This window comes from Syngnathus acus, chromosome 20 (genome assembly GCF_901709675.1).
Source record: "Syngnathus acus chromosome 20, fSynAcu1.2, whole genome shotgun sequence".
Lineage (NCBI taxonomy): Eukaryota > Metazoa > Chordata > Actinopteri > Syngnathiformes > Syngnathidae > Syngnathus > Syngnathus acus.
The window spans coordinates 2,599,611-2,624,798 of NC_051104.1; the positions used below are offsets into that span (position 1 = coordinate 2,599,611).

Sequence of the window (25,188 nt, forward strand, 5' to 3'; positions counted from 1 at the left end):
TTAAAAACTATGCCAAAGCATAGAGTTCTATCAAAGCATTTTTTTTCTTGCACTGTAAATTTTTCCATTCATTTTATTTTTTAACTTTGAATTTAAACGTGGTTTACTCTTTTGTTAATGTTATACAGTATATTGAAATAATTATCTTTGTTTCCATGTCCTCACAATTCATGTAAAGTGTGTTTGTTTTGTGAGTTTGTTTTGTTGAATTATTCTGTTGTATGATTGCCAACAGAAAGACACACTTGATAGCTTGATGAAGTTTATTGATGCTATTTTGCAGTAATCCATGCATCGCGTGTACAATTCTATATTCGACCAGGCTGCGGCGTACGAGTAGTAGAGGAGACACTTTATGTTGGCCTCGCAGCCACAATGAGCGCAAAGCTAAAGAATGTAGAACCATGTTTGCCCGCTCCTCACTCACTCCTACTTTGAGGGGTGCTCGAGGTTGAAGGCCTCAGAGGTGACCAGTGTCCACGAATGAGGTATATTTGGGGGGGGGGGGTTAGCGCAAAGTCGAGTAATAATAGTGCATACTACACAGTGCAGCGAGTGTGGTTAATCAGTGCCTTACAACTACACAGGCACACTACTCGCAAAAAAATGGTTTCAAACTTTTTTGCGGCTAGTGTGCCTCTCAAAAGTGACATTTTGAGTGACTCTGGTCCGCAAAGCTACAGGCTCCAGCTCAACAGTATGGAGAAAGCAAGCAACGAGTGCGTGCGCTAATATCTCCACTGGCTACGTTTTCTCTCCTGTCTACGCTATTTACACAAATGCGCCAGCTGGAAGGCGATTCAAGTGGGCGCCAGTAAAGATGGCGTTGTTCTTTTCAAAGATCAAACATCACAGAGATAACAAGAAATTAAATACGTTAGTATACAACTTGTCTCTGGATTTAGGACTGTCTAACTGCCTTTCCCACCCACCCCATCCCCTAAATTCTGACTTGCCTTCACCTTGTTTTCTGCCACCCGGCACTGCTGGCGGCATCCCGCCGCCCGTCGTTAAGAAACGTTACAAATTGTCAAATTGCGATGTGTCGTCATTCAATCGCTAAATCAACCAGTTAAGTTTGGAGTTGGTGAAAAAGCTTTGTGGAGTTGATGCGTGGTCACGTTGGGATGTTTTGGGGTGGCCGTCTGGTTGTACAAGGATGAGCGGTGGCTGTTCCTGCAGGAAAAATGATGATCGCTGCTGCAGCTGCAGTCGGTTGAAGAACCGAGGATGCAAATCTCCTAAAATGAAAGACGTTCCACGGCGTCTGTAAAACTGAAAATAAAGTCCCTACATTGTGTGAACACTGAACACTCACAAAGCTTAAAAAAAACTTTCAGCCGTCGTACCTAGTCTTCGTGCAGCCGCTCACGCATCCACCCGGCCGGGGCCAACGCCGTGGATGAGCGGAGAGGATTCGGCGGCGGTGCTGCCATATGCTTGGATCAGGAGGTTCTCATTAAGGTCGCCCATGCCGCTGCCAGCCCGCAGCTTGGCAAAGGGGGCCGCCTGCGGTTCTACATCCATCGTGTTCCCCAGGGGGCAGCGGTCCGGCCCGTCCGCCACCGGCGAGAACTCCTGAGCGCTGGCCGGCTCGTCCCGGGACACTGGACTGACGGACGGACAAGTGCAATACATTAGTGCTCGTGTTCAAGCATTGGAGCTATTTGTCACGCTAACGGCGAGCTGTCCCTCACCTGACGTCCATGGACTGGACGCCGTCCGACAGCTCGTCCACGCAGCTCTTGCTCTCCAGCGGTCCCAGCAGAATGACGGGTGCCTCGGCAGGAGTCGGGGCATCCTCCTCCAGGACGAGCGGCGCTATCTCGGAGCTCGCGTCGTACACTGTCAACACATCAGTTGGAGTTCATCTTCTATTCCCAAGGCCGTGCAAAAGATTCTTATGCGAGTAGAGGATGTCAGTGCCACCTGACTTTGGTCAAGCCCCCCTTAAAAATTCACCGCGGAGGTACCTGCAGCATCAGGCGGAGCTTCCACGTCACTCTTGCGTGTTCTTTTCATGATTTCTTCAATTCTCTACAACAGAGTAGACAGGGGAAGTGACAAGAAGAAGAAGCTTGATGGACGCGAAACAACTTCTCCCTCACCTTCCTCCTCAGCTGCCTGTCCCGCTCCTCCTGGATATGAAGCTGCTCACGCTCCGTCCTCTTCCTCTCAGCTTCTCTTTGGGCTCGTTGGAAGGCCTCCTCCCTCTAATGAGCATGTTTTTAAAAAAAAAGCTCAAGCACAAAATTCGAGGGCTGGCGAAACAATCGCAAAGCGAGCGAAAACAAAAGCGGACCTCTTTGTCCAACTCCTCCTGCATGTTCTTCCATCGCTGCTCCTTCTGCCGACGTTCCTCCTCCTCCCTGCTCTTCCTCTCCTCGTCGCGCCGGGCTCGCTCCACCTCCGCCTGCTGCGCCGCTCTCTCCTGCAGCTCCCGGGCTTCTTGCTGCCTCTTGCGCTCCTCCTCGGCTCGCAGCCTGTGGGGACGAGCCAGCCATTTCAAAATATGAAATGATCGTGTAAAACGTCAAACAGGATGCGGACTGACAGCTCGTCCTCCTGCCGCTGCCGCTCCTCCTGCTCCTTTTGCATTCGAGCCAGGCGACGCCGCTCGGCCAGAAGCCGCGACGCCTCCTCGGCATCCATGGTGCCACCAACGCTGCGGCCCGTGGGCGTTCCCGGGGACTCTGAAAGTGTGGGGGGAGGACATACGACAATTGGCCGCCACGTCACATATTTTGTACTTTTTTTGCTTGCAGTCCTTTTTCCGCTCTTCACCTGCACACAATTCCCTGCTGGTAGATTTTGACATCTTCTTGTCAGAGTTTTCAGCACATTTGGCCGACTTCCTGTCCAGGGTGCCGTGGTGAGCCCGGTCATCACCGACGGGAGTGGTGGCCCTCTGCCGGAGAGGGGAGGTGGGGTACTGGCCCGGGGAGCAGGGCGACTGAGCCCGACTTCTGCTCGCTCGCATCCTGGAACCAGAACAGCGGCTGTGTTGATCATCGAATAATGATTCAGTGCTATGATTTCAAATTGTGTTTACCTTTTTGGCGTAGCAGAACCTTTACTGTTGGCTCTGAAGGATGAACTCCGAACAGGTGCAGCAGGAACTTCTCCCTGCACGTGACATTTACAAATGATACGAGTGCTGCATCATCAGGCAAGACTAAACTTCCACTGTGTGTGTGCTGACCGTGGGCGTTTTGGCTCGAGAAGTCTCCTCGGGGAATGCGGCGATGCTCCTGCGGTTGGAAGAACTTCTTTGAGGTCTGTGCTTGTTGGAAGAAGCTGCTCGGTGACACACAACATCACATCATTTGAGAATCGCATCGACGAGAAGAAGAGTTGGATGAGTCAGTAATGAGTTGCAAGTTTGTGGGTCACCTGTCTCCAACGAGTGGAGGGCAGCGGACGAGTTGGACAGCTGCTTGCTCATTGGTTGGTCTGACGGGGTGGGTGGAGCCAGGAGTTCACAAGCTGACAAACAAAAGACGAGAACGTCACAGACGGCAAGTCAGCCGCAAGTAAGTCAGCGAGCTCGACCGAGAGCTCAGAGAGAGCCGACACCCAAAATGACAGATGAGCCGTGTTGACGTCACCAGTTTGCCATGGTGATGAAGAATTTCCTTCATCATGAATCGGATTATGACGTCGCAGGAGGACCGGGAAACATCATCGACAATCACGTGACATTTCAGGACGAAGTCAATCATTCGCAGACTGAGTTGAAACGAGGCGAAGCAATGTTGCACAAATATGAAACGATCATCTATTGCAAAGGGCTCCCTCGAGTGGTATGCAAAAGAATTTCTGAAATCACTGTTTTAACAGCAACCTGGATACTGATGCTATTTGATTCCTCCATGTTGGCGCTATCGCGTTATGGTTAAATGTCAATACTGAACGTGTGTGTGTGTGTGTGTGTGTCAGTAAACGGCAGCAGGACAGGAAAAGACAGAGCCCTTTGTTGGTCCAAGGGTGGGGGAAGGGGGAACCTCATGACAACATCCAAACATACATAGGGCAGGTAGGTGATGTCATAGCTGTACCACACATGTGAACACAAACACACACAAAAGAGCAGAAGAGCTACAGCAACATGCAAAGTTGGCGAGGAGCAAGCTGGCAGTGACGGGCGGGGTCACACACGGTCACGTGATTTGTACCGTTACGGGCTTGGCAGGTGCCGGAAGCAGCGGGGAGCACATCGGAGCCGATGGCGTGGCCGGGAGGGCTCTTAGTGTTACCTGGCCCACAGGTTGGAAGCAAAAGCGTTACGCTCGCACATACGCATGACAGGGTAGCAAACGTTCATTCGATGATGTGTTCAGTCCAAACAGGAAGGATTCAAACACCAAACAAGAGATCTGGGAGGCAAACGTGCGAAGCACGACACCATCGTGTGATTTCACGCATGAATCAAAAGAAGAAGCAAGAAATGCGCAAGCCATTTTCAAAATGGCGGCCGGCCACAGAAGCGACATATAAGAAATCAAACGAAGCCGACTTGAGGACAACCATAAGGTCGTCACATAAGGCGTGATGTCCCAGGAAAAGACGGCGTGCGCGCGCAGGTCTCCGTCCTGTAATGGCGGCCGAGCTTGTGTCGCAGTGAGCCGAGCCGCTGGGCGGGTCGGCGTCAGGACGGCCCGGGAATCAATTATTGACCGCGGTGTTGCCAAAGCGTCACGTGAGGGGCCAGCCTAGGACGCGTCCGAATGGGCCCCCTCGTTTGTTTTGGGGAAAGTAACACCAGATGAGAAGGACGAGATCTACATGGCGCCGGTGCGCTCAACGTTACACGCAACCTTTTCTATACGCACGCACACACCTGTGGCACAATTCCGAGGCTAAAAGATGACTAGAGGAGCGGAGAAGGAGGAGGAGCGGGGAGACAAAGCATCGCCTGCAGCGCAGCCTCCACACCCTTTCCTCCTCCTTTGTCTCCTCAGTGACCTCCGGCTCCCGTGGGTGACACTCACCCTCCACGCCATCCGGCGGCCCCCCCCACGTCCATCGCTTGGGCCTGTTGTCCAGCTGGTCGTGGGCGTCGCCTCCTCCCCTGCGCTCGGCGCCGCACCCGGCTCTCCGTCGTACCAGTGCCTCCAGCCTCTCCTGCTCGTTGCGTTCCGACACGGGGAAGAAGAGACACTCCCTTACTGAGCCATCGCTACGGCGACGCATGCTTGGCGATGCGCAGGGTGACAGCTGCGCCATGGTAACCGCATCCGAGCAGTGGCCTCGCCCCTTCGCCGCGTTCCCACTGCTTTGCTTTAGCGTGAAGCTCGCCGCTTTGACACCAGAGTAGCGAGAGAGAGAGAGCATGGCGGCACACCTCGCTCACTTGCTCTCTCTATTTCTCTCCCCTCCCCCCTGCCTCACTCACCCCCTCCCTTTCCCACCGCCTTACCTTCCTCACTCGTGTCACATCCACACATGTAACGTTCTCACACAACGACACATGTAATGTCCCCATGTAAGGACAAAGTAACATCCTAGCATGATGTAATGTCCCCTCGTGAAGATTAGAAACAGGGAAGTATCGATACTGGCCTTATTTTCAGGTATTAGGTACTTGAGGAGACTGCTGATACCAGCAATGATACTTAAGGCAATAAAAAATATCTGACATCAACAAAATTCTCCTCAGCAGGAGTTAGCGCTATACTGCACCAGTTCGACACATTGGCAAAGCCTCATCTGCTTCAGAAAGAAGGAAAGGTCTCACAATCAGCAATTTTTTACCTCATTGTGTTAAATGAGATTTTATAGATGAAATGGACTAGTCCAAGAGTACTGAATTCACTCTGAAAGAAATTGGTGGAACATATGCGCCACTCACTCATAAACATGAAACAGGCGTCACGTTCCCGTAAACACCTCGCAATATGGTGATGATGAGGTCATCCCGTGTCATTGACGAGTGGGGGAGCGGGAGGGAGGGTCCTGGCGAGGATGCAAGCTCGCCAACAGAGGCGCTGAATCAATGGAGATGCTCCCTTAAGACCAGACAGCCTCAGGGCTTGTTAACCCATCGCACAACACCGGCTGTTGTGTGCGCAAAACACACTTGACGCCATTTAAATCATAAAAAGCAACACCCCCCTCCCCTCTCATCACGGCATGTGATTTTCAACTTTGACCCTTCATAATGATGTCCAAGAAGAAAATTCAAAGTGACCTCTGACCTTTTCAGCCTTCTGCTGTCGCTGTCGTTTATCCTCGGCCGCCAGGCGGCGCTGTTGTTCCTTACGCCTCTGGGCCGCCATCTTGTGCTCTCGCTGCTGGCCGCTGCGCTCCAGCTGCTGCTGAGCACGACGATCTTTATCTCGCAGTGCCTCCGACAACTCTGCGCACACGCAAACGAGCTGCACTTTTCTACATATTGCAATGTATCCTTACATAATATTTGCAATCCAGTGAAGACAGTATTGCTGTACATGATAAGACATCACTTGCATGCAACCATTTTCTGGCGTCCTCATTGGACCAATCGGCAATCAATAGTAGAGCACAAACAAACAAAAAATTTCAGTTGCTTTATGCAAGGTCAGGTGACATGCGGACAAACAATGGCCTGGGCAGCAAATGGTCAAAAGCTGACCTGTGGGGCTCCTCTGACTGGAGGGTGACCGACAAGGAGAAGCCTTCCTATTGGTCGGTGGGGTCGCAGGAGGCGGGTCCAGAGCTGTAATTTATTTTTTCACAACATGATTCATTGTGCTGGAAGGGGAGGCAGCGATGTAAATATGGAACATAAGCCGAGGGACGAGAACGTGACGGAGTTCACGTGTGAACCTGCCAGCACGCACATACGCGTCCATCGACATCCAATTAATGTCAATCAAGACATTTTTTCCAACCACTTTCTGCGTAAGACAACTTTCGGCATAGTTGCATGTGGTTGTCCTTGCTAGTGAGGCCAAAGAGAGTACTCGAGATGGACAGCATGAATATGGAATAAATTCTTGAAAGCATTTCTAACAAACCATTGATGCCCAACAAATGGTCAATGTCTTACTAGTGAGGCCAAAGAGTGAGTACTCCTACACAGTCCTCGAGCTGTACATGGAAGAGATGATCCAAAGGCTTTCCCTATTTCCTTCTTGTGCATTTCAATGACCTGAAACGAAGAAAAATAAGTCACCTGTCAGAGCAATCGGACGAGTCGGAACCACTTGAGTCATGATGAGGATGAGCCAAACCAGATTCTAGTCCAAGAACACTTTGGAAGCACTCGGATGAATCAACCTGGAAGAGTGAGGATGAGCGAGGGATGCTATGAAGAGGAAAGAGGAGAGAATGGATGATGAGGAAGGGAGGGAGGACTTCCGGTCTGCTTCCCTTCGCTCATCACCAGCAGGTTCAAATTTTGCTTAGCATTCAATGCTAACGACACAATATTGTGTTTTTTTTTTAAACGTTTGAGTATCTATTGAATAGATACTCAAACGTTTAAAAAAAAACAAAAAACGAGTGGCACACTTGTCACAGTTTCACTTCGTCACAATGTGGTCTATTATTAGCTTAAGGTTAGCGCGTCACCACTACCTAATTTGCATATTCATTAGAACGTCACTCGTTAAGCCATCAATAGGAGAAGAAACACCTAGCAACTAAATAACGTCAAAGTTTGATAATAATCATCACAACAACAACGTCAAACGGATATGTTTGGAATTCGACACGTTTTTCCTCACGTGTTCTCATTTAGCACACGTGCCAGGCAGCAGGCAAACCCCTGGCGGCGCCGTGACGTCACGACTGGCGTTGGCGGAGGAGGGTACGCAATGACGTCACCCAAACGTGACTTGACCTCCAAGCAGTTTGTTCGCACGATGTCATATGTTTGTTTTATTTTTTATTTAGTGTAAAAAAGGTTTGGTATAAAGTACGTACTCTTACTTGAATTTCTCTCTGGAAATCGTGTCCTACTTAAATAGCAAGCGTGACAATTATACGTCATTTATTAATGCAACTAATAACTTAACAGTGAATGCCAATCAATTTATGTTCATCCCAATAATCTTTCGAACCTTTCATTGTATTGTAGCGGTTATGTTACAGCACTTACTCTCTGACAAATTTGAATTATAATTCAAACATATTTTTTAAATAAAATATAGTTTTGTAGGGTAGACTTCATTATCTATGAATCTTTATAGCAATTTTATACAACTATCGAAAAACTCATTTGATGGCCCTCCCAGAAAAATGTCTTTTTAGTGAATTAAAAAAAAATCTCATGCAATTAGAGTTAAGATTGTTTATTAGACACCCATCTGTCACACATTGGACATATTAGTTATTAGTTACAGCATCACGCGTCCCCTGTAGGCTACTGCAGTACCCCCTCTGAGCCAGAAGGGGCGAGTCCCTATTGTCAAACGGTGCAAAGGAGAAATAAAAAGTAGTCCATAAATCTTTACACAGATAAAGTGAGATTGAGTGAGGTTGTCTCGGCGTATGTGGCGAGGTGTAATAACTGAGCAGAACGAGCAGCAGTGACGCAAAACAAAAGGAACACTTTACACTCACACACAAAAAAAAATACACTTTCTTGTGAAGACAATAAATGAGCAGCCTTGAAATGATTTCATTTTTTCCTATTTAGGTATACGCCAGCACTGTAAGCTTTTAAATTTTCTTTTCACATGGAAGCAACTAATTCAGTTGTATTTAGCATCAATAGAATCGCATTTAACCTTTAATAACAGTTATTTTTTAAACATTTAGGTGCAACTTTTATACACTATACAATTTAAAGTAATAGCATGTAAAGTCATTCTAAGTTTATTAAGCAAGTAATAATCTGGAGCAGGACAATTCTCAGATGGAGGTCACAGCAAACATGAAGTGAATGAAGATGTCACATGTGAGGAAGACAAAAAAAATTGTTTATGTGTTTATTGGTGAATCCAAAGATTCTGAAACTCTTAAATTCCACCAAATGTGAAATGAATATAAATACACTTCTTAAAAGGATTTTATGATTTTGCAGTCACACGCTCCTCCAAAAAAATGCAGGGGGGGAAAAATGAAACACGTTGAGCTGGTTCTCAGTGGGAACAAAAACGTTTTGTTTTCTTTCATCAATTTCACATTCAACAAACATGTCGATTGATGAAAGAGAAACAAACTTGACAATTTATATAAGGGATTCTATAAAATGAGTTTTTCATTTTATCAGCGCTGTGTCGGCTCAAAAATATCCCTGTTGGATAAACGTGTGTGTATGTGTGTGTAAGTCTTTAGATCTGCAAGAGAAGAAAAAGAGCAAAGTTGAGCTGAAATGAAGTGACATCATCACGAGGCCAAAAGAAGATAGAACAAAAAAAACACTTGCGTCGTCAATGTCTTCATCGTCATCGGCAATGTCGTCAAACTGGATCTCGTCGTCGTCGCCGGGACCAAACGTGTCTGTTTCGTTGATTTTGGCTGAAAGATACAAAACAATTTAAATAAAATAAAAACAGGCAGCTGAATTACCTTAAAAATTTGACCTTTTGATCTGATGCCCTCACAGGACGAATAAAGTATTGATTTATCCAATTTAACCAAACATCTATGTTGTCATGTGCATATGTATCGTACACACAAATGTCCGAAGATACTCAGACAATGTTAATGACGCCATGAAGTTATGTCAACCCTCATATCGGTCCATCTATGCAGCTTTTGATCCGTGTGCGTAGCTCACCGTGCTCGGGCAGCTCGCCGTACGCTTTCAGACTGCGAGCCTCGTCCGCGTTGTACTTGAGGATGACGTCGGCCTTGTTGTCCTGCAAAAAATGGCCGTCAAGCCGGGAAGCTCCCACAACAACAAAATGACAAGCTTGCGATGGCCGGTACCTGGTAATCTCTCAGGCCCACCAGGATGATGTCCGACGTGTTGATCCACACCTGGGCACACGTCACATGACCACAGGCTCAACTCAACGATCCGTGCGCGGATACACGAGGATGCCGACTCAGCGTTTACGGCAAGTGTGTGTGTGTGGTCACCTTTTTCCGGAGCTTTCCTCTGATGTGGCAGAGTCGCTTGGTGCCATCAAAGCACATGGCCTCCAAACGGCCATTTCCCAACATTTTTATCACCTGAGCATATTCTGTAAGGCACGCGAGTAGAGAGAGATGCAGATTCAAAAATGAAATAAATGTAATTTAACATTCTGGAGCATTATGACAGCTGGCTGCCATCTTTGTGGAAGATTCCAAACAACAATGACTCGCACTTCAAGAGCATAGGTCCAGAGAACGAGTGTCAATGTTTTGAAGTCAGCTCTCATCCACTACATGGCCCATGTGTTATGATGAACTTACCCTGTCCATCTTCTTTGAACACCAACTCTCTCTTCTCAGACTCGTTTTCATTCTTTCCACGCCGCCGATTCTTTCCTCCCTTACCTGGAAGTTAGCACAATCAGGTTCGTTGGACGAAGTGGTGTTTAAACAGCATGTCGCTTCATGAAAACCTCCATTGAAAAGATGTCGGAACTCAACAGGTCCGCCATAAATTATACACGCATACAAACAAACATATGTTGGCTGACGTTTAGAGTTCAGACCCATGGAGTAAAAATACATCAATACACGTCTCCTTCTCAAGCACAGCAAGATGTAAAACCTCATCAAGTTACGATTTCAGTAAAACAAACAAAAAGGAGGCTAATGAGATGTGGAGGCCAAAGCGGGTGTGGTGAAACTCATAGTAGCTCGCCAAGGTAAACGGGACAATTCCTAGTCCGTCGTTAACATTGTAACTTGTCGGCAAACCGACCCTTGGCCTTCCTTCACAAAATGGACCATTAGCTAGTCAAAACCAACAAGAGGCAAGGCGTCAACAACAAATACTCTAATCTGCCGGAGCTAACTAGCATTAGCGCCGCGGGGACTCGTCACGTTTTCCGTGTCTGACTTGTGTCCCTCGTAGCCGCGGCGCGCTCCGAGACGAAAGCCGCCTTACCTTTATTTTTGGGCATATTCTCTCACGCCTCTGTCACAATAATCCCAGTGGATAGAAACGAAAGGCTTGGATCTGGTGTGAAGTGTCACGAAAGACGTTCAGACCTCAAGTGGACCGAAAGTAGTGTGAAGCGCCAAGCTAGTTGCTCACACGATTGCCGATGAGGTTCACCGTTCCAGTGCGCATGCCCATCGAGGGCATTGAAAAAAAAAAAAAAAAAAACTTTATTGCAAGAGTTTGCCTACAACGCTGATTGTGTTAACAATATATCACTCAACCAATTAATACACAAATAAACACAGCAAATAAATTGGCAAAATAAATTGATTTAATTGTAATCAATTGACCGGTATTGTAATAGCATATACATATACGTTTGTTATTATTTACAGTGAGTATAGTTACAGTCGGTTGGGATAGGCTCCAGGACGCTCACGGCAATGGATGGATGGATGGATGGATGGATGGATGGATGGATGGATGGATGGATGGATGGACGGATGGATGGATGGACGGGTGGGTGAATGGATTTAGAATAATACAATAAATACAAATTTAATTAGAGAACCATACACAGCTATACTGTGCAACGAATACAGTCCACATTTTGTGCTGCCCTCTAGTGTTGAGAACTAGTCACAAGTTTATTGCTAAAAGTTAAAGTAGATAGTCCCAGTCTTAAATCTTTTAATATTAAATAATGTTAAAATATTTTCAGCACTGCATTTCCCATCCAAATAAGATGAATGAGAACTCAACAGGGTCATTGGCTTATTATCCTTGTTTTATTTTTCCATAGAAAGTCTCCCTGCAGTTATAAAACAAAATAAAACAAGAGGTGATGCAGCACCCAGGCTGAACAAATCTGGGGGAGCAGGAGAATATGAAAATAAAACAGAATTAAAAAAGACATTCCTTGTTCCCAAAGCACAGAATCCCCGTCAGACCCAGTCCCACTTAAGTGGTCTCCAAAAGCTAAGGGCAAACCACATGGACTTTTTTTTTTTTTTTTTTTTAAACATGCTACATGCTAACGTAGCTAACATTTCCTTGAGTCTTGCAAATGAAGCAGCAGCTACTGGTGCTATGGAAGCATTGGGATGGATGTAGAATGGACGAAAACAAAAGACCAATTTGTACATTGCGGAATGTATGGAAAGCCATCTGAGCACTTATTCCATATCCATGCTATCCAAATTAAGTCCATGTACTCATATGTTCTTTGTGTCTTTGTCTTACACTAACAATTACGAGGTTAATATGTCAGGAGGAAATTTTAAACAGTTCCAACATACAGTACATGGACCCCAAGCTGGATATGGAGGACGTGAAATAAAGCTCAAACAGCTTTGCACACTGTCGGTCGTCCAACCGGACGAGTGAAGACCTGAGCTGAGGTGAGGAAGTACGCTTGTTTTTGTTTCAAACGGAAGCGACAAGTGCGTCGGACGGGACGATGGCGATTTTTTAGTCTGGTTACTTGCATAAATCATCGGGCTTCTTTCCAAAGAGGAGCGTACGCAGAGCGCCCCAACGTTGGCGGGGTTCGTCAAGACGTTTGTTTATATTCTGCTTTGGGGTTCTACCAATCACAAGAGGTTACGTTTGCCGTCACCGTGACGACAGGGAAGTTTAAAACAAAGCATCCCGCTTCTGCGTGATTATCGTGTTTCTCACACTGAGCTTTATGTACACGCGCGCTTTCTTGCTGTTCTGATTGTCTAAAGCAAAAGTCCACAAGTGGATCCCGGAAGAACGCCGCCGGCCGTCCAATCGGAAGAGTCTGTCGGGTGTGCGGGAGGGCGGCGGCCTCTGTGTGCTCTTTTTGTGGGCGGCGTCGGCGCCTCCCGGATTACATCAGTAGTCTGTCCGAGGTCAGCTAGAGGTCAAAGTTGACGGGAGATGAGCGAGGTTTGAGGGGTGGTCGTCACAGAGCAGTGGAAGTGAGTTTCTTCACACCCCGCCGCTGCGCCAGAGTGGAGCAGCCCACCGGCTCCAGAACCGGCGGGACGTTCCTGTTCAGGGCCGAGTACGTGGCGGCCATCGCTCCCTGGAACGCAAGGCCGCAATTAGTCACGCTCTCCACACAAATCTTTCAATTTCTCGAAATGAATCGAGTGCGGTGCGGGGCGACCCGAGTGTGAAGAAGTCACCTTGACCAGGTGCGGCGCGTCCTGCCTGTTGAGCGTGTATTTGGGCAGCTGGTCCCGGTGCGTCACCCACGGGTGGCGCAGGACCTGACCGGCTGTCAGCCTCTGGTGGGGGTCCACGTGAAGCATCTTTGACACCAGATCCTGAGGCGCCACAAACGGAACCATGACAATCATCATTTTCTTCAGCCCTTGTGTTGAGTACACGCGTGTGTTTTAGGAGTTACAGTGTACCTTGGCCTCAGAAGACACAGAGTTCCAGTATCCTCCAGTGAGTGAGAACTTCCCGCTGCCGATTCGGGCTAAAATCTCCTCTGGCGTGTCCTCGGGGCCATTGGCGAACGGAGTGAAGCTGCAAAAAAGATGACGAGTCATTAAAAGTTGCATCGGGACAAGGAAGGAGCCCACTTTGTCCGAGGCCTACCCTGTCAGCATAGTGTAGAGGAGCACTCCCAGACTCCAAATGTCACAGGCTGCGTCGTAACCCTGCTTCTTCAGAACCTAGAAACGGCACATTCGTCAGATGGGTTCGGACGGGGGACGTGTTAGACAAGGGCAAGGCGAGCCACCTCTGGAGCGACAAAATTGGCGGTATAGCACGGCGTCATGAGCAGGCCGTTCTCTGCCCTCAGCTGCTTGGCGAAACCAAAGTCGCAGATCCTGATGGATTCGGCGTTGCCGCTCTCGTCCACGTAGAGGATGTTGCTGGGCTTCAGGTCTCGGTGCACCACCTTCGTGTAATCATGCACATTGCAATTAAGATAAAAGAGATGGGGGGCACACAGACGTCAAGATGGTGGTCGGGTGTGTGGACGCACCCCCTGCACGTGAAGGTACTCAAGCGTCTTGGTGATGGTGAAGAGAACGGCGCTGGCCTCCCGCTCGGAAAAAAACTTCTGGCGTAGGATTTTATCCAGCAGCTCTCCGCCCTTCATCAGCTCGGTCACCAGGAAGACAGAGCGCCCGTCGTCGTACACCTACGAGACAGCGGGTGGAGCCAGTGAGCGCCAATATCACAGCTTGGGAAAACGGCAATTATGTTATTGCGAATTTGGACTCACGTCTTTCAGCGTGATGATGTTGGGGTGCTGGCCGTATCTCAGCAGGATTTCCACCTCTTCCGTAGGGTCCCGCTTGGCTTTGTTGATGATCTGCAACGGGAGCACACCTTGAGCCGGGTGCCCAGGTGTGGGCGGCAAACCCCGCGGCAGGGGCTCCCACCTTGACAGCGTAGTCCATGCCCGTGCCCTTGTGCATGCAGCGCTTGCAGATGGAGTAGGAGCCAATCCCGATTTCCTCCTTCACGTCGTAGGTGTCGCAAAACTGAGACGTGCTTCTGTGCAGCTGCTGCGGGGCGTAAAGTCCAACGTCAGACTTTTCCTGGCTTTTCTCACTGTGCTTTTTGTCGCTCTAAATACATCAGCAGCCTGTGTGTGTGTTTGTGTGTCTGTGTGCGCACCTGAACGATGGTGTTTGGCATAGGTTGCGTTTCCTCTTCGGTTATTGCCACAAAACTGAATCCTCGGAAGAGCTGATGGGCGTTGGCGCTGGGCGGCACTCCTGGAGAGTCTGACACAACGCAAAGGCACTCGTGAGTTTGTCCAGCCTGACATGCTGAGTCATTATGAAGGGGCGGGGCCTGACCGCGGGGTGTTTTAGCAGTGAACTCCGGGTCAAAGTAGAAGGTGTCGTCGGGTCGTCCACCCGCTGGCTTGAAGGGAGGCGGGATCTCCCTGCGAAAGAGTTTCTGCAAGAGGAGCGAGAAAGCCGAGTGAGTCACGACGGCTAAGACGGAAGGGAAACGTGAAAGCGCAAACGTACGTTCCAGTCGATAGTGCTGAAGAACTGATGCCTCTTGATCTCCTCCACGCCATCTGGACCAGCTCCTTCAAAGTTGGAAGACAACCGTTAGCCATAACAACAACAGAAGAGGAATCGAACGTAATCGTTGCTCACCCAATCGGTTGGAAGGGTTGCGCTTAAAAAGGTTCCTGAGAAGACTCTGCGCTTCTGAACTCAAAAACTGCGGCATTCCCAGCTTGGCCCTGCAAGTCAAACACCGAAGAATCAAAGCAATGATCGGCCCACGCAGGAAACCCGATCGGCATTCCGCTCAGCGTTTGCACGCCGCGAAATTGACGTGTGCTGTTCTTCTGACAGCTTTGTGGACTCACTTGAGGATCATGGTCATGGTCTCTTTGCGGTCTTTGCCTTGAAATGGCAGCGTTCCTGTCAGCATCTCGAACTGGAGGAAGAACAATCATTCAGAAAGCACATAAATTGTTTTTCCCTTCTTTATATTTTTTAATTTTATTATTCCCTTCTTTTATTTTCTTTATTGCTCCAGTCAACCGATTAAGTTTAAAAAAAGAAAATTCTTACAAATGTAAATATGGCAGAGGCAGGTGTCCCCCCAAAAAATATTAGTGTAGCCTCTGCTATTTTAGTAAAGGCCAGCAGGTGGCGCTTGCGCTGCTTAAATGAAACTATGAGGCGCCGGCTGCTCACCATCAGCACTCCGTACGACCACCAGTCGGCGCTGTGCGTGTGTCCCCGCCGGTTGACTACTTCCGGGGCCATGTACTCCACCGTCCCGCAGAACGAGTACGCCTTGTTCTCGTGGTCGATGGATTCCTTGCTCAGGCCAAAGTCTGTACACAGACATTTGAGGTTGCTCATTCAGGTGACGCGAGTGGCGCCCGCCAGCACGTGACCTCGATGGCAAAGGGCTCACCTGTCAGCTTGATGTGTCCGTCCTCATCCAGCAGGATGCTGAAACAACAAAAAAACGTCGACGCTGAAGACCCAAACCGTTTCCAGCATGACTGAGTGCGTACGTGCATACTTCTCCGGCTTCAGGTCCCTGTAAATGATGCCCAGGCCGTGAAGATGATCGAGAGCCAGCGCCAGTTCTGCCAGGTAGAATTTGACATCCTCCTCTGTGAACATCACCTGGAACACACGCGCACACATGGTGAGGTGAATTAGATCAGGATCGGGATGAAGATGCATTGTGGTTGCTGCGTCACCTCTTTGGAAAGCCTCGTGAAGAGGTCGCCCCCTCTCAGGAAGTCCAGGATCAGGTAGAGCTTCCCCTCCGTCTGGAAGGCTGAGGGAGAAAAGGAAGCAATTCACAGAAGACAGTTGGCGTCGAGTCGAGTCATGGCAGCGCTGACTCACCGTAGTGCAGTTTGACGATGAAGGGATGGTTGACTTCCACCAGGATGTCTCTCTCCATCTTTGTCCTGACGCGGTCGCGCACTGAAAACATGCGCACAAAAAGCTGATGTTTCACAATTCAAATGAAATCCATTGTGCGTGTTTGTACCTTTCAGTGTTGCTTTCTTGAGGACTTTCATGGCATACAGTTGGCCAGCGTCTGGACCTGTGACCTTCCTCACCAAGAACACCTAAACACAACAGATACACACACACACACACACGTCAGTATTGTGTGTGCTTACTTTTGACTCCGTCAGAGTTTGATTAAAACAGAAAAACAATGTAGGCAGTGGGACTAATTGCTCATTCCGAAACATGATGACACTCAGTGGGAGTGTGAAGGACCCTCAGCCTGCCATGGCATCGGCCCCTCAAACGGGGGCAGCACACACACACGCACACACACACATACCTTGCCAAAGGAGCCTTGACCCAGGACTTTGCGTAGCTCGAACTGGCGAGGGTCGGCCTTCTCACATCCTTCCTTCACATGGTGAGTGATGTTGATCTCCTTCATGGGCACGTCATCCTGCAACACACACACACAGTGGAGTGGAATGACTTTCCTGAAAGTCACAATATTTTCACCAACTTGACTGGCGAACTTGTTTTAGAACAGTTTGTTGGAGAGGCCTCCTCAAGGCATCACATTATTATTATTTCCGGCGGAAATGGAACGAATAAACGCCATTTGCATTCATTTCAGTGGAGAAAGGTCCACCAAGGGAGTCTCCAAAAGTCGGCGCAGGAATTGTGGGAAATGAAGCGAAACCACAGCGTCGGCATTTGACGACAGGTTGAGCAGCCTTCCCGAGCGCTTGTCATAGGCGTACGCACGCACGGTTGTCATGGAGACGCCCCGGGTACCTGCTTTGTGTGGCAGAGTGACTAATGATGGCGGAGAGTGTGAGTGTGCATTCAGCCTCCAATGTCTTTGTCAAAGGAATGGCACAAGCAAATCCTCCTCCTCCCTCCCCGCCGCGTACCTGGACTTCCCAGGTGGCCGACCTGCCAGGTCCCAGTGCCTGCCGGGTCCTGTAGTCCAGGGTGTGGCCCAGCCTGCGTGGCGACAACATGCTCCTGCACAGCGATGGGACTGAGCGGTACTGAGCGGCACCAGCTTCTCATCATTCTTGACACTTTGTGGTCTTGTTTCTCTCTCTCTCGCTCGCTCTCTCTCTCTCTCACAGTCTCTATCTTCCCTCCCGCCTTTCCGCCTTCTTTCTCGACACTTGTGTCTTTCTTTGAATACTTGTCACCTCTTGCTATTCTCATTATGACACAATTCCACCCCTTTGGGGAAGTGCCTTCAAAAGCTACGTTCAACTCTCAGGGCTTATTTGACATCCTCTCAATTCTTTTAATGGTCGCCAATTCGGTGTATGCAAGTGCTTGTTTTGGTTCATGTCTGCTACAATTTTAAAGACAAGATCCCAAATAAATGTGAAGAAATGCAACGTTAAAAATATATTGTGCACGCGTTGGAACTCAGAGGAATGTTGACATTTCAAATGTGCACGTATGCGTGAGTCAGAACACAGATGGCGCATCGGTGCCGGAGCGACAGGATGCTCATGTCGCACCTCTTAATCACGGGATTAAAAGTGCAAAGCCCGCGCCTGCGCCCAATGCACACACACAAATTCAATTGTGGGATAGCACAAAGGAAGTCACCTTCCATGTCTTCTATTATTGTTTCAAGACTCGAGCCAGTGTGAGCAGGTGGTATTTCACAAAGGACAATAACCGATGGATGAATCGATGATTCAAATAATCGTTCCGTGCAAAACGGGACATGCGCGCTAAGCGACTCACAGTCCAGCTGCGTGTTGGCGATCCCAAACAGCCCAACATCCCCTCACGGCGGCTGTCGTCCCTCCTGGGGGGCGGCGGGAAATGCCGGAGCGCCTTCAGTCGGCCCCTCAGCGCCCGCAGGAGCCCGATGAGAGCGCACACGCACGCCGGCTTGGCGTGGGCCGCGCGGTGTGTCATTGCAACGATTCACCGGCTGAGTGCAACTCGTTCGCGGCCACGCTGTGACAGTGGTTGAGGGTGAGCCGTGTGAGGGGATACCCACGGTCAGAGGAGATGTTGGGAGGGGGGGGGGTGTCAAATACGGAACAGGGGGGAGTGGGATTCCCCACACTCTCCTCCCCTTGTGACTCACAGTCATAACCTTCCGTCAAGACTTTCCATCAGGTGTCCTGGAGATTCCCCCCAACACGCTGCCCAATGACTGAGCAGCACGAGTTCAAGAGCCCCACAGCCCCTCCCATTTTAGTCCAACACAACAGCAGCTAGCAGGATTGAATGTGACACATTGACCGCACTGGATCATGAAAAGTTCTTTTCCAGGCAGTTGAAGGTTTGGAAGTGCAGAGCCTGAATTGAATTGGCTCGATGTTCTAAAGCAGTGATATATCAGTATTGTTGCACTGTCTGTATAGATGTGCTGCCACACCGTTTGTGTTCAAACATCTATTGCTCGAAGCATTTTAAATCCATCAATGCTAGTTTTGTTAGCCCATCTACATAATTTCGCATTGTGTGTTATGTATCAGTCAGAAGTTTCCCTAATTTACCAATAAAAAACATCTTGGAGCCTATCTCAGATGACTTTGATGAAGAAGCGGCGTGCAGCCCGGACTTGTCGCCGGCCAAACCAAAACTGAGTCATGATGAGTTGTTTGGGTAAGTGGATAAAACACAGCTTGCCACGCAGTCAGAACGCTCGACCGCCTTCCAAATTCCACTGGTCGCACACAATGTGCACAACGCCAGCCAAGCGGCAGTGACAGCCCGGTGACATTTCTTAGGTTACCTACACCTGTTGTCGCCCTCCACGCCAGAACACGCTTCCACTTACGCACAATCAAGTGCAGTGGAACAAACAGCAGCGTCACAGAGCGTGCAAAACGCTGTACAAAGTACACGCAACAACACACAGTGAAAAACTGCTTCCATCAATTGAAATCAAGTGTGTGTGTGTGCATAGCATCACAGATCGAGCGGCGGTGGGATTCCATTCCACACAATCTGCAACCTCTAATCCTGTTACGCAATCAAATTAACAGGCTGCATGGCCACCGTGCACACACGCACGCACACGCACGTTTGGGATTTGTCAGGTTAGAGGTTGCGAGTGCTTTTCCGTTCGCCATGGATCCAATAACGGACACACATTCACATAAACACATGTTCACAAAGATGGACTGAAATTTGTAATTTAATACTACGTCCTACAATATCATAGTCTTCCTTTGCTAAACTCTTGGCAGATGAAGAACCTTGACTTTAAAAAAAAAAAAATGCTTGTACATGAGAGAATTGAAAGTGAGTTGGCGCCACCTTTGTGCCTGCAGCGCCACCTCCAGGAACGTTCACAGGACACCACAAGACAAAATGAGCGGACGAGGCTCTTGGAGCGACGATGACGATGGGGCGAGCGAGCGGGGAAGAAAGAGACAACCAAAGGATGAAAGATCGATGAGGAGGCGCAGAGTCAGGATATCATCATTTATTCAGGAGCTCGCAAGAAAGCGCTCAATCGCTGGGACACTTCCGTCAATGTGCTTGGCTGATGGATCATTCTATATTTATCATTTACAGTCCGCCTGCTATGTGACACTCCACAATACAGAAAAAGATGCTAAGAGGCCAATAAACTGTGCGACTGTTTTGAGTAGACAACAGGTAAATTGCCTTTCAAACACACGGCACACAAAACAGGAAAGGAAAAAAAAACAACAATATTGAGTGACAAATTCTCTTGCTTGTTACAAATCTACAATGAGTCACGATATTTGGTGGCTGAGGCTTCGCTGAATAAAAGGATGATAAACACGGCGGCCCACTGGCACATTAAATGGCATCAAAAATGCGCCGCCCGCTTTGCGCTCGCTGCCTCTGCTCCAATAACAAAAAGTCGATTGTATCGTGACTAATCATGTTGAGTGTCGCTGCGGTGCAAAGACAAAATGACTCAACCGATCTTGTCATGGCACATTTTCCTCACAGTGGCAAAGAGTGCTTGGAAAACAACGCGGCCTTCCAAATGTGAGCGGGACAGGGGTCAGAGGTGCACGTCCACGCGTCCTCCACGTTACCACGGCAACCAGTCCATAACACACACACAGCCTTTTGCTCTCATTAGCGCAATCAAAGCAGTTGATCGCTTGCCAGCGGAGCCCCTCCGACCCTCTTCATTATGTTCACAAAAGCCATCAATTGAAAAACTACCCCTGTGTCCATTTTTGGCCAACACTCGACTGGTCACCAGTCGATCGAGGGGCATAAATAGACAACGGAGCATGCAAAGTGATATTCCCAGAAGGACCAGTGAGAGTTCACACTTCTGAAGCTCGAGCATTGTTTCTTTTAAAGACAATGAGCCAGACGAGCGACAAGTGAACGCTCTCAAGGAAGCGAGAGTGTCACCTGCCATTGTTCCGTTTTACTTTCTTGTCTGGCATCTGATGACAAAACCGCAGCCAATGTGTCCCGGCACCGAAACACATACGCGCATAGCTGTCATTCTACGAGGCTCGCCGCCAGCGTGGGAAAGACTCTGGAACAGGTTAGACGTGCGCTCGACATGCACGGCTTTGAACGAGTCGGTCTACTCACACGTAGAATCGCACAAAAGTCAACTGGCGCACTTTGTACCTGAGGCGGGCGTCTCCTGGCGTACAGCAACAGCGTCTTCATGGCGCCTCGTACGCGTCAAAGTTAAGAGTGAGCAGAGAGAAGCCCGACCGAACACGCGTGCACGCACAGGAAGGCCCGCCAGCTCCTCATCACGTCCTGTCATTGTTTCCCTGGCAACAACATCTGCGCAGGAAGGCAAACATCTGTGCGCTGATCCACCCGTCACACACACACACGCGCGCAGCCTCTCGTCAGTGTTTGGGTTTGTCACGATAAGCATGGCAGAGAAAACACTGACATGTCCCACAGGTCTTTGAACGCCCCGTCAATCTCGGAAGGGAAATGATTAGGAAGCATGACGCCGCTTGAAATTCCACATGTGCCAGCGAGGAGGGGGAGGAGGATGAAGGATGAAGGGAGGAAATGAAAACAGACTTTGGAGGCTGCGTGTCAAATTCCTGCTCAGGTCAGCGCAAGCCCGGCCCGCCAACTCCTTCTCTACTTTCATCTCAATTTGCCATAACAGGTCATATTCAGAACAACCAGGAGAACAAGATATGTGCTACAACAACAAAAAACCTGGATGACCCTAATTTGCCCTGAAGATGAATTCTCAGATGGCTTCCCATAAAGACTTTCAAGACAGCCACGCGTGTGCGCGTCTAACATTGTTGTGTGCGTCTAACAGTGATGGAGATTAGAAAGGTCCTCACAAAAATATTGTGTGCTCGAGCGGCGATTGGTCGCTTCCTGAAAAGAGCCACAGTGAGGCAGCCAGCGAGAGAGAGAGAGCGAGCGGCTCAGGAAGGCGAGTTGGACACATTACATCAGCACCCTGTGACCTCTCACAATGGCAACACCCACAATGCACTGCTTTCAGCACACCACCACGTCACAAGCAATCCTGACGTGAGATGTACGTATAGCAAGTGTGTACGTGTCTGTGTGTATTTCAAAAGACAAAGAGCACAGAAAGTCGGTCCAGATGGCCACACAAGATTAGACACTGTCTGCTAGTGAGCGCTACATCCAAACACACACACTCACACACACACACAGGAAGTTGTGACATGATGTGGAAATGTGACAAAGGAGTGGACTAATAATAAAGAAAGGCGGTCATATTTTTAGCTTTGGTGCAAGAGGCCTCGCTCCCTCCTTCCCTCCCACTTTTGAATAATGAATGCTCCCTTTGATCGTCTGTCTTGGGAGACATGACGAGAGTCCGCAAGTGTGTTAAAATGATGGCGGCCTGCTAGTGGGGAACAAGTGATCCTCTCTGGAACATTTTCTCTCTTTTGTCTTGTGAATATGAGTGACCTCATACTCTGACAGACACACACACACACCTGAGATGCAGCAGATGGCAGCAGATGTGAGTGGGCCCCCCAAGAGAGCAACGATGCTCCTAATGTGGCCTGGAAGCCATTTTCTGCCCACACCGGGGGCATCAATGTCTGTGTGTGTGTGTGTGTGTGTGTGTGTGTGTGTGTGCGCGGTTCTCCAAGCGCCAATTTGAAACATTTAAACTAAAAACCTTAAACTTAACTTAATACACAATCACACACACACACAGAATGCAATGTCCATAATGTGTACGAGTTCTTTGTAAGGTAGGGTGTCACGGAGTAACCTCATTATCACAATTTAACCAGACGATATACACACACTGATGTTCACACAAGCTCTTAAGTGGAGAAGCCTGTCTGTGTGTGTTTGAGTGTGTGTGCGTGTGTGTAAGCGAAGCACTCTGGAGAGCCACGTAATGACTACTCAGCTCTTCTCAGACAGACGATCCATAAGCCATCTCCTCTGCATTTAAAAATCGATGCGATGGCTGCAGCATTGGTGGAGCATGACGTCAACGGCACGTGTACCGTGCTTGTATTTGGTTTTTATTTTGTTGACGGCGCTGCCTTGTGTGTGAATGTTTGAATTTGGTGTCCAATCAGATTCCAGCAGAAGGCATCTGCGGCCATCTGCACGCGAGAATACATTTGATGGTGAAATTATGGAAAACTCACATTGCGCAGCACCACGCCGTCGTCCTCGCCGACAGAGTCGTCCAGGTCATTATGAGCATCCTGGAAGTGCACAGAGGTGAAAGGTCAACATGGCAGGTGCTTCCTGTGTCTGCCTAAACTGAGTCTTTCTTAAGCTTGTTTGAAGTCAGTTTTGACATGGGAAATTCTCCAAATAATTGTAGCAAAGTCTGGTAGTCGAGGAAGCGGGAGAACCGGGAGGACGCCCCGACGCACAATGGCGGCCGCGGCGAAGGGTGGAAACACCGGCGACGTGCTGAGACACGCCACAAAATTCCAGGAATGACGCCAATCTGACGGGAGCGAGGCCACGTTTAATGCTCGACATGCACTAGGCCACCATAAAGGCTGCAAATATTATAAAAATAATGCCAGGTCAAAGTTCATCGGGGCGGCTCCACTATGACAACGCAGGAAGTGGACACAACGCGCAGGGCGCTGCTCACACAGGAAGTTGACGCGCTTACGCAAGCTCCTTCCTGAATCACGCGGCAAAGACGCCTCCTGCTCGTTGCTGAGATTTTGAAAAACTTGAAGAACTGGAACACGCACACGCTACTGACTCAGTCGCAAAGCAATCCCACACTTTGCTCCAAACGTGTATTCATTCTTTTGCATAACACCACAAAGGCCAAGAATAGAATCCAAAGCACAAGACGGGCTTGACGTTGGACGTTCATTAGGCCAATTGATGTCATTAGTCAGGGGGGAAAAAAAAAATCACAGCGCCTGCTCAAACTGCGATCCAATTCTTATTCAAGCACACAAGAATCTTTAAGAGACTCTTCACTTTAAATGTTTTGTAACACTTGTAGAAAAACAATGCGCATTTTGGATCACTTTTAGAAAGGTTATCAAATTTCAGAGTGATAGAAAGACATCAAAAGAGGTAATTTATCACCCAACATTACGTAACAGTGTAGTAAACTATTGCATCACAAATGTTACTTTCTCATGGCACATTTGGACATTTAGCAGCTCACAAACAAGTTACGTCAGCAAATCACCATATCCAGAATCTTGTGATACTTCAAATTCTATTTGTTTTGCAATTGATTCAGTAATTCAATTTCAGTTGCTTCTGTGGAGTTGAACCATTCAGTCTCCTTTTTGTTTGGTTTAAAAAAAAAAAACTTTTTACTAAGTATGGCAGTTGAATCTATACTTCTGTTTCCTCCTACATAAGTACAAGTTTGCACTTTTGCCAACCCTGATATTTTACAGTCAAATTTCATTTGCACTTTACATTTCAGTCTTTACTATTCTAACTGCTACTCAAGTAGAAGACTTGAGTACTTGTAGTTTTGCCACTCTTGCTGTAATAATCATAAGTATCCAAGTGTCACTTTGTACTTTGGAGTGAGTACTGTCACCAGCTCTAGCCTGTGGCCATTTCCGTGTGCTGTTCGAATCGGATTTAAAGGCGAGCGCGTATTGTGACTAACCTCCCCCGTCGTGCCCCCCAGCGGCATCTTCTGCCAGGGATCCGCCAGCTGAGCCAGCGGCATCTTGTCCTTCCTCTGCCTCGACTTGTCCTCTCTCAGCCGCTTTCACGTGCTCTTGCGTGGCCCGGGAGTCGGGACCTCAGGTTCTAGTCGCCCTCACTTCAATTTCTCTTGCCTTCTTTCTTCGGCCTTTTGGCAGAATGTGAAGCTAGTTCCGTGTCACTTGGCCGGTTCGCGCCGACCCGCTACGGAGCTCTTGAGCCGGGGGAACGCGACCTATCCGCGGGTGTGTAGTGGCGCCGAGTCCGCCTCTCCCTCCTGGTGGACGAACATGAGAAACGGCAAAGAGGATACCCTTTTCCCCCTTCAGAGATGCCAAAGCCACATGTAGCAGTAGTCTATCACTCCCGGAGTCTATCTGCCGCCCCCACTCAGTCTGTTCTCTCGCCCCCCTTTGCTCGCGCTCTCGCGTTCACTTCCTGTACTTCCCAATATGGCGGCCGGTGTCGGCTTACCTGTCGTGCTTCGTCACCATGGCGGAAATCGAGTCAGTCAGACTCCCAATCGTCCAATAATCGATAAATACTACATAGTCTCGTACTCGAAGTTTTTTTTCTAAAGTCTTTCTTTTATAAATTAATGCAACTTTTACTACGTTAAGGTTTTTAAACTGCTTGCGTGATTTTGTGTTTTGGTTTGACAGCGAT

The 25,188-nt window shown here is 48.7% G+C and overlaps 3 protein-coding genes across 7 annotated transcripts; all 3 read right to left on the reverse strand.

Annotated features, from left to right (window-relative positions):
- Positions 1-248: 248 nt before the first annotated feature.
- Positions 249-7,315, reverse strand: map7d2b (MAP7 domain containing 2b). 3 transcript variants are annotated; one of them, XM_037279554.1, is made up of 16 exons: positions 7,157-7,315; positions 6,614-6,697; positions 6,198-6,358; positions 4,992-5,124; positions 4,176-4,256; positions 3,394-3,486; positions 3,203-3,297; positions 3,053-3,126; positions 2,785-2,981; positions 2,555-2,693; positions 2,303-2,483; positions 2,109-2,213; positions 1,974-2,037; positions 1,698-1,845; positions 1,350-1,612; positions 249-1,241 (listed from the first exon to the last, which is right to left on the reverse strand). In XM_037279554.1, exons 1-15 carry the CDS (start codon positions 7,194-7,196, stop codon positions 1,369-1,371), a joined length of 1,839 nt encoding a protein of 612 aa, XP_037135449.1. In that variant the 5' UTR covers positions 7,197-7,315; the 3' UTR covers positions 249-1,241; positions 1,350-1,368. The 3 variants fall into 3 exon arrangements, with proteins under 3 accessions (XP_037135449.1, XP_037135447.1, XP_037135450.1); XM_037279552.1 differs by having other exon boundaries at positions 249-1,275; XM_037279555.1 differs by lacking the exon at positions 4,176-4,256 and having other exon boundaries at positions 249-1,275; positions 7,157-7,314.
- A 1,585-nt stretch (positions 7,316-8,900) lies between these two features.
- eif1axb (eukaryotic translation initiation factor 1A X-linked b) lies at positions 8,901-11,180 on the reverse strand. The gene is made up of 7 exons (XM_037279298.1): positions 10,976-11,180; positions 10,333-10,416; positions 10,015-10,118; positions 9,862-9,912; positions 9,710-9,791; positions 9,356-9,447; positions 8,901-9,266 (listed from the first exon to the last, which is right to left on the reverse strand). Exons 1-7 carry the CDS (start codon positions 10,989-10,991, stop codon positions 9,261-9,263), a joined length of 435 nt encoding a protein of 144 aa, XP_037135193.1. The 5' UTR covers positions 10,992-11,180; the 3' UTR covers positions 8,901-9,260.
- A 557-nt stretch (positions 11,181-11,737) lies between these two features.
- rps6ka3b (ribosomal protein S6 kinase, polypeptide 3b) lies at positions 11,738-24,972 on the reverse strand. Of its 3 annotated transcripts, none has more exons than XM_037279295.1 (22): positions 24,482-24,972; positions 23,019-23,078; positions 16,760-16,876; positions 16,454-16,535; positions 16,306-16,386; positions 16,155-16,234; positions 15,971-16,077; positions 15,860-15,897; positions 15,634-15,776; positions 15,300-15,370; positions 15,082-15,170; positions 14,947-15,011; positions 14,770-14,872; positions 14,585-14,694; positions 14,347-14,469; positions 14,187-14,276; positions 13,944-14,102; positions 13,695-13,856; positions 13,550-13,626; positions 13,360-13,477; positions 13,129-13,269; positions 11,738-13,025 (listed from the first exon to the last, which is right to left on the reverse strand). In XM_037279295.1, exons 1-22 carry the CDS (start codon positions 24,542-24,544, stop codon positions 12,903-12,905), a joined length of 2,202 nt encoding a protein of 733 aa, XP_037135190.1. In that variant the 5' UTR covers positions 24,545-24,972; the 3' UTR covers positions 11,738-12,902. The 3 variants fall into 3 exon arrangements, with proteins under 3 accessions (XP_037135190.1, XP_037135189.1, XP_037135191.1); XM_037279294.1 differs by having other exon boundaries at positions 14,347-14,472; positions 24,482-24,971; XM_037279296.1 differs by lacking the exons at positions 23,019-23,078; positions 24,482-24,972 and adding an exon at positions 21,013-21,231 and having other exon boundaries at positions 14,347-14,472.
- Positions 24,973-25,188: the final 216 nt, after the last annotated feature.

Excerpts from the sequence above, each read along its gene's own strand:
- rps6ka3b (XM_037279294.1), bottom strand. The coding sequence starts at position 24,544 with ATGCCGCTGGCTCAGCTGGCGGATCCCTGGCAGAAGATGCCGCTGGGG. Across the intron at positions 16,877-23,018 it reads ACGGCGTGGTGCTGCGCAAT|GATGACGTGCCCATGAAGGA; the intron begins GTGAGTTTTCCA and ends TGTGTGTTGCAG. Across the intron at positions 16,235-16,305 it reads CATCGTCAAACTGCACTACG|CCTTCCAGACGGAGGGGAAG; the intron begins GTGAGTCAGCGC and ends TTTCTCCCTCAG.
- eif1axb (XM_037279298.1), bottom strand. Across the intron at positions 10,119-10,332 it reads GTTCAAAGAAGATGGACAGG|AATATGCTCAGGTGATAAAA; the intron begins GTAAGTTCATCA and ends CGTGCCTTACAG. Across the intron at positions 9,448-9,709 it reads CGGCGAGCTGCCCGAGCACG|CCAAAATCAACGAAACAGAC; the intron begins GTGAGCTACGCA and ends TGTATCTTTCAG.
- map7d2b (XM_037279554.1), bottom strand. The coding sequence starts at position 7,196 with ATGACTCAAGTGGTTCCGACTCGTCCGATTGCTCTGACAG. Across the intron at positions 4,257-4,991 it reads GCCGCCGGATGGCGTGGAGG|GTAACACTAAGAGCCCTCCC; the intron begins GTGAGTGTCACC and ends CCTGTGGGCCAG. Across the intron at positions 3,298-3,393 it reads CCTCCACTCGTTGGAGACAG|CTTCTTCCAACAAGCACAGA; the intron begins GTGACCCACAAA and ends GTCACCGAGCAG.